A 7,373-nucleotide genomic window follows, 5' to 3' on the forward strand; every position below is an offset into this window, starting at 1 on the left:
CAAATCTCCTTACATTCAAACCGAACTACCTTAATAAAAAAGAAAAAGGAAAAAAACGAAGAACATGTTGAACAACAACCTCTGTTATAAATAATGACAGAATGATTATTCCTGGTATACCATTGATTATAGGTTTGTATGATCAGGGCTTATTTAGGGCTGCGACTGCACCGTAAACCTGCCAAAATTGGATCAGTGCCTAGTAATAAAAATATCTAGTCATTACCCGCAACGGAGCGGAATACATTTTGTATTTTTTTTTTCCTTAACAAAAATATAGCAGTTTCCCTTTTAACTAAAAGGACAAGTGCCAAAATCGATATTCTGTTATCTCTTAATCATTTCGCGAACAGATTTTTCTTCTCATAAATATAAAAGAGAAAGGAAAGAACACGAAACTGTCTAGTTTGTACGTGAAAGTCATCTCCTCTTGATTAGCTTTAAGACTTATGTATAAGAGTGGTGCCTATATCCTGAGATAGAATTTATAATCAAATTCCTGCTGTTATACACATTTGTTTCAGTGAATAAATAATACATATGCATAGAAATCTACATCTCAATCTGTGACGCACATCACAGAACGAGCAATAATCTCCCGCCGAGCCATTAGTAGTACTAACAGGTTTGCTGTCTCGCTTCATGACATCTCGCTTCGTCTTCGCCTGTGACATCTTAAGGAAAGCATGAAAATCACAATATATCGCAGCTACAGTCTTATCAAAAATTTAAAAAGAAATGGGGCCTTGATCACCATAATAATTTCCACCACAGGTACAAGGTATGAAATTATGGAGAGAGTTTAAGTTGATTATATCGACTCCAGTGCCCGACTGGTACTTTTTTATTGACACCAAAAGGACGAAAGGCAAAGTGTCGACCTCGGCGCAATTTGAACTCAGAACATAAAAACGTACGAAATGCCGCTAAGCATTTTGCCCGGCGTGATAACGATTCTGCCAGCTCCCCGCCCCAGTGGGCTAAAAAAATAAGGGGTTCCTAATTTTGGTGTCTATTTCAAGGCACAAGGCCAGTAATAATAAAAACAAACAAATAAAAATTTATATATTTTCTGAGGTGCTCTCTATGTACTGAGCTTATCGAAGCCACTTAAATTATTAAGGTTTGAAAGTTTGCGATGGGATTTACTCAAAAATAGCTGATAAAAGGAATCAAAATACAAAAACAAAATACCTCAGGGTGTTTGTTTATTTTCTTTTTTACCCTCCTCTTAATAAAAGGCATTTAAGTAGTTAAAGGGAGCAACCAGTACTTTGTTGACAGTTTTAGTTGCTAATGGTAACAGAAACAGGTTACCTGCCCTTAGTATGAAGCTCTGAATTAAAATTGATTACGCGATCCGATTTAATCGATTGTTCCATTTCTGAAATTTGTGGGCCTTGTTCCTGTGTCGAGAAGCATATCGGGGTTTGACTTGTTGGTGGACGGTTGAAAAAGAACAGACAAATAACTCTGTGCTATTTAATCATGCTAGTTTACATTCTATAGAACATCGACTCGGCCCCCACGACTCGTTGAGTTCCTCCTGCCATCATCTAACTAAATCAATGGCATAGCTAGAGTGTGTGCCGCCTGGCACCTCACACTGTGTTTTTATGCTTATATGCAAGCTCATACAGCAGACCCAAAAGTGCCGCCCCCTACAAAAGCATTGCCCAGGGCAGACCATCCTTCACACCTGCGACCCACCCAGCTACACTACTGCTTTAAACAGCTACCACTCTAGAAACAACCAAATCAATAGCATACAGGATTAGATGCAAACATTCCACTCACATTTAGGTGGATTGCACCTTGCTTTTGCAAATTGCTTTGGGTGCCTTCATATTTCAAAAGGTCAAAGGCGAGACATTCAAGAGGGTGTCTACATCTCTTTGTTACTACACACACACCTGAAACAATTAGCATAAGAAATCCACCAAAGTGCAATCTACCAAGCCATGCCCACCCATGAGTAATGACCAACTGTACTTTACTGAACCATGATAAAATCGTAAATATATGTGTAACTATTTATAGCCATATATGAATGGAATGATTGCATCTAATCCTGTATAGTATTGATCTGGTCATTTCTAGAATGCTATTAATTTTAAGTATCTGCAATCATTAAGTTTTAATTAGTATTTCAAACCAATATGAACATTTTATATGGATTCACAGTCCAATTTTTTTTTTTAAAAGATAGCATATTTGTTTGTCTCAGTTTTACATCTATTTTCCTGTAGAATATAAAATGTTTGATTCCTCAATTATAGAAATGTTCAGTAACAGTATGTAAGTTTGTGTGTGTGTGTGTGTGTGTGTGTGTGTATGTGTATCTATACACCTACATCTCTCATTCTCTACCTATCTGCCTACATACTTACCTACCTACATACGTACGTATGTACCTACCTACCTGCCACTTTCTATCTATCTATCCGTCTGTCCGTCCGTCCGTCTGTCTGTCTTTCTGCCTGTCTGTCTGCTGTCTGTCTGTCTGCCTGCCTGCTGGTATAAGTAGTATGGTTTGACAGGAGCTGGCCAACTGAAGAGCTGCCCAGACTCTATGTGTTTGGCATGGTTTCTACAGCTTGATGCCCTTCTTAATGCCAACCACTTTACATGCTTTTATGCATCACCAGCATGGGTGAATTTATGTGGCACCAGTACCCAGAAGCTTGCACGACTAGGAATGCCCAGCTGGAGAAGGATGCAAGGACAACCAAGCTTTTACTTAGCTTGACATGCTTTCTCAAGCACAGCAAACTGCCAGGAGTCTTGAGGGCCTATAAAAGAGAAGAAAAGGGCTTGGAAAGTCTGGAAGAGTTGGGGTAGCAAAGAACCATATCAGATAGCTAAAAGAGAAGCTAGATGTTAGTTATATGTAACTTGGGCAGAAGCAGAAAGGAAGAGGTTTACTGATGTCTTACAGCATGAAGATCAGAGACTTGAGGTGTCAGATTGCTAGACAGAGAGAATCAAGGTGTTGTAGGAGAGAAGTGTATACAGACAGATAATGGTATGCTTGCTTTTAGTGGTCCTTAAAAAAAAGATGTGTGGAAGAGCTACTCTGAAAGATTGTTAAATGCAGAGAATGAATGGGAGAAAGGGATTTTTCCTCATGTGAACCCAAGAGGGACTAACTATCCTAGTTGACAGCAGCATGATAGATAAGGCAATTAAAGATATGAAGTCAAGAAAGGCCCCTGGTCCATCAGGAGTCACTGCTAAAATGCTTAAGATATCTGACAGAGTTGGACACAGCCTAGTCACCTGTACAGTTAATCAGGTTAGTCAGGAAGGTGTACTCCCTAGTGATTGGTGCAGCAGTAGCATCATAGTCAGCTGCAACAAGGACAAGGGAGATGCCTTAAATAGAAGTAATTACAGAGACATCAAATTACTGGACCAGGTGATGGTAGTTGAGGAGAGAGTTATAACCTAATTAATTAGAAATAGAATTAGACTAAATGAAATGCAGTTTGGCTTTGACCTGAGGAGAAGCACCATGGATGCCATTTTCATAGTCAGGCAACTGTGAGACAAGTATTTAGCTAAGAACAAACTGTTGTACTTGGCATTTGTTTATCTAGAGAAAGTGTTCAACGAAATACCTCTTTTGTGACATGGTAGTCTCTGAGGAAGCTAGAGACAGATGAATGACTTGTGAAGGCAGTATAGGCCATGTATAGGGATGCTGTTAGTAAGGTAAGAGTTGGCCATGGATACAGTCATCATACTCAGTCAAACCGTTCAACCCATGCCAGCATGAAAAGCGGGCGTTAAACGATGATGATAATGATATATATAATCTGTAACTGTTACTATATGTGTGTGTGTGTGTGCGCGTGTATATAAGGCATGTTAGCTGAAATGTTAGCATGTCATCTGTCTCTACGTTCTGAGTTCAAATTCCACCAAGGTCGGCTTCGCCTTTCATCCTTTCGGGGTCGATAAATTAAGTACCAGTTGCGTATGCATGTATATATGTATGTATGTAGGTATGTATAGGTGCAGGAGTGGCTGTGTAGTAAGTAGCTTGCTTACCAGCCACTGCGTGGCACCTTGGGCAAGTGTCTTCCGCTATAGCCTCGGGCCGACCAAAGCCTTGTGAGTGGATTTGGTAGACGGAAACTGAAAGAAGCCCGTCGTATATATGTATATTTATGTATATGTATGTGTGTGTATATGTTTGTGTGTCTGTGTTTGTCCCCCCCCCCAACATCACTTGACAACCGATGCTGGTGTGTTTATGTCCCCGTAACTTAGCGGTTCGGCTAAACAGACCGATAGAATAAGTACTAGGCTTCCAAAGAATGTTCTGGGGTCGGTTTGCTCGACTAAAGGCGGTGCTTCAGCATGGCCGCAGTCAAATGACTGAAACAAGTAAAAGAGTATGTATGTATGTATGTATGTGTGTGTGCGTGTGTGTGTGCGTGTTGGTCTTTCTGGAAAGAGTTTCATTAGACCTATCCAGAATTATATCTAAAATCAGGAGTTCACCACACGTTTATGTGTCTGTATGTATGTTTGTACATACGTTTACGGCAATACGTAAAAATCTATCTACCTATCCACCACCTAGCTATCACGCTTAAAAAAAATTAAACTAAGGGACGGCATTCCTGGCAGGAGTTTCGTCCCCTGGTTGCGTCTTATCATCTTTAAATAGAAATAAGACGAAGGAGCAGGGGGAGATGATAAAAAAAAAAAACCAGAAAGCTGCTTGTGATTTTAGTTTCGTAAGAAGGAAAACAACTGAGAGAAGGTTCCCGCAATTTACGTACGATTTTAAAGTTTTTATAGCCACATCAAAGAGGACAAAGACGTGTGATATTGCCCAAGTTTCAAACAGGTTCAACTAACACCTAGATATATACGCATTTGCCGTCGTGCGTGTCTCGTTTACGTTTTGGCCGTTCAAGATGGCTTCGATGGAGGTGGGTATTTTTATCTTATTATTATTATTCGTTTTCTTCTTCTCATACAAACTCAGCTGTTTTAATTCGTTTCCTCAGTGGTTACATTGCAATGTCATGTCTTCCCTTTTATGCTATTCGTCTTATCTATCTTTCTGTTTCGACCCGAATCTGCCATAGTCACGGTTCATTTCAAGACATGAATAACAACCTTATGCCTTTAATTCTACTTTCTCTTCGCTAATTTATCTCAATTTCATTCCTTCCTTTCCTTACTTATTCCACCCCCCTTTTTCCTTTTCTACCCGTCTTCTTACTTGACTATTTTATTTATTTACCTTAATTCATTCATTCATTAGAAACAAACAATAAACACCTCTTTATATTCATATTTATCATGGCCATCACATTCTGGAGTTTTCCTTATTTTGAAACCTCCGTCGTGCATATATATACACATAAATGTATGTATACAAGTTATATACACATACGTATACACACATATATAACTGTATGTCAAAAATAATGGTTTCCTTTGGCTATTAAGACAGTTGTTTATGAATGAACCATAAACAGCTGTAGTAGACTGCATCAAGAGAATAAAAGACGAAATCAACATCGACCAAGTTTCAATATTAAAACACTGACTGATGGATCGAATTAATAACCATAAAGCTATCAATTTCCGTCTTGCTCCTCCTTCGACAATTAAACAACAACATTAGAGACTAAAATTTATTAATCTTTAGTTATATATTTACCTTTTTCTGTTTTATTCTAATGTTAAAAATGAAGGAGGATAGAAGAAACAAACAATATTGAAACCTATATTTTCGTCCACCGCTACTATATTATCATAAATGAAAATATAACGAATAAACTTTTTAATTTGTCGCTCAAACATTTTATTACTTTATTATTATTATTATTTTCTACCTTTCGGACAAAACCCTTTGTAACCTTCGACCTGTCTTTGTCCTTACATGTTTTTGATTTATATTAGCCCTTGTGGCTAATAAAACAGAATTAATTATTATTATTATTATTTGCTTTATGGTTGATTAGAGTAATTTTAGCGTTAAATGGAAATGTTTTGTTTTATTTGAATAAATATAAAATAGGTGAAGTGAAGTATAGGGATGTAACAACAGCCTTGAGATATTGGTTTAGTGCCAAGCAAAAATGGTGTTTTGTAGCAAGTATATCCTGCTAAAAAAAAAAAAAGAAGTGTGGCCTTTTAATTCGTATCTGACGCGATCTCGGAAACACTGGCATTGACTTGACAACTGAATGAAATGTTCAAGTAAAGCAGCGTGTTCGAGATCGCGTCACAGCCTCGTTTCACTCTACAAAATAAAGCCTACCTATTTTCAATTTAATTTTTTTTTTTCAAAACCTACTGACTGAGCAGGCCTATGAACAGAGGTATTCCTGCCGTGACCATCTTGACTTTTGGGAAATATTATGGATTATGTATTGTCGGTAGTGACTACTATTGCTAGCAGTTCTGGCGACCACATAGAGGCTTCCCTTGTTGTGGTTCCAATAACTAGGTGTTCTTTTTCCGTGCTGTTTGATTCGTTCCTGTCACAGAAGTTTTTGGTCCTAGGAGTATACGTTTGTGGGCTTTGGCATTCATATTTGCAGTCGGTCACTCGTTTTTGAGTTTCAATTGAAATTTTTCCTCTATGATCGATGAATCTGTTGTGATAGTGGTGGCAGTAGTAGTAGTAGTAGTAGCAATTATGTCGAGGGTTGGGTTAATTTAACCAAATTTTATCTTCGTTGATGTCGATGGTATGTGATTCGTATATGTTTAGGTGGCGAAGTGACTCTGCAATCCTGTACATATATATATATATATATATATATATATATATATATATATATATATATATATATATATATATGTATATATATATATATTCTTTCAACTCCCTATCGTAACCATTTCATTTGTCTTTAACACCACGTACCTCAGTCACACAGTTCAAATTACTATTCTATTAAATTCAGAGTGTTTATACAAAGTCGGAAGTAGACGTCGTGTATGGAGGACTTAGTTTCATACTCCCTCTACGTTTTCGGTTCAAATCTCGGCCAAGGGCGACTAAATTAGTAGTAGGGTCCTCGTCTTAGAATGCAATACAAAAAAAAAATTATAAAAAAAATCACATGAAATTGTATTTCATGGGATTTAAAGACGGGTGCCAAGTACCAGTAATCTATTCATGTTGGTTCCATTCGGTAAACTTTTTTCTTCTGATTAATCCCAAACTGTTGCTATGTTCTTCGCGCGCAAAACACACACCTAAAGAAAGGTCCGAACATCTTGGTTCGCATTTTGTTTTAATATCTTGATATTGTTGAGGTCCTTACTTGGTGTTCATATTAATTTTAAGTTGGTGGATTGACAAGGCTCGGCTGAGCGTTAGGCACCCCCCCCCC

At 37.9% G+C, this 7,373-nt stretch overlaps 2 protein-coding genes across 2 annotated transcripts in view; one reads left to right on the top strand and one right to left on the bottom strand.

Annotated features, from left to right (window-relative positions):
* Positions 1–1,307, bottom strand: part of LOC106873086 (leucine-rich repeat-containing protein 34) — a 9,918-nt gene extending 8,611 nt beyond the window's left edge. The window contains exon 1 of the mRNA XM_014920306.2: positions 1,195–1,307. The gene's annotated coding sequence lies outside the window, so the exon portion shown is untranslated. The remainder of the gene's footprint in view (positions 1–1,194) is intronic.
* A 3,384-nt stretch (positions 1,308–4,691) lies between these two features.
* LOC106871524 (probable ubiquitin-conjugating enzyme E2 W-B) overlaps positions 4,692–7,373 on the top strand; it is a 27,920-nt gene continuing 25,238 nt past the window's right edge. Inside the window, exon 1 of the mRNA XM_052974734.1 lies at positions 4,692–4,946. Within this exon, the coding sequence (XP_052830694.1) occupies positions 4,932–4,946 (15 nt within the window). The 5' untranslated portion in view covers positions 4,692–4,931. The remainder of the gene's footprint in view (positions 4,947–7,373) is intronic.

Source organism: Octopus bimaculoides, chromosome 19, assembly GCF_001194135.2.
Source record: "Octopus bimaculoides isolate UCB-OBI-ISO-001 chromosome 19, ASM119413v2, whole genome shotgun sequence".
Lineage (NCBI taxonomy): Eukaryota > Metazoa > Mollusca > Cephalopoda > Octopoda > Octopodidae > Octopus > Octopus bimaculoides.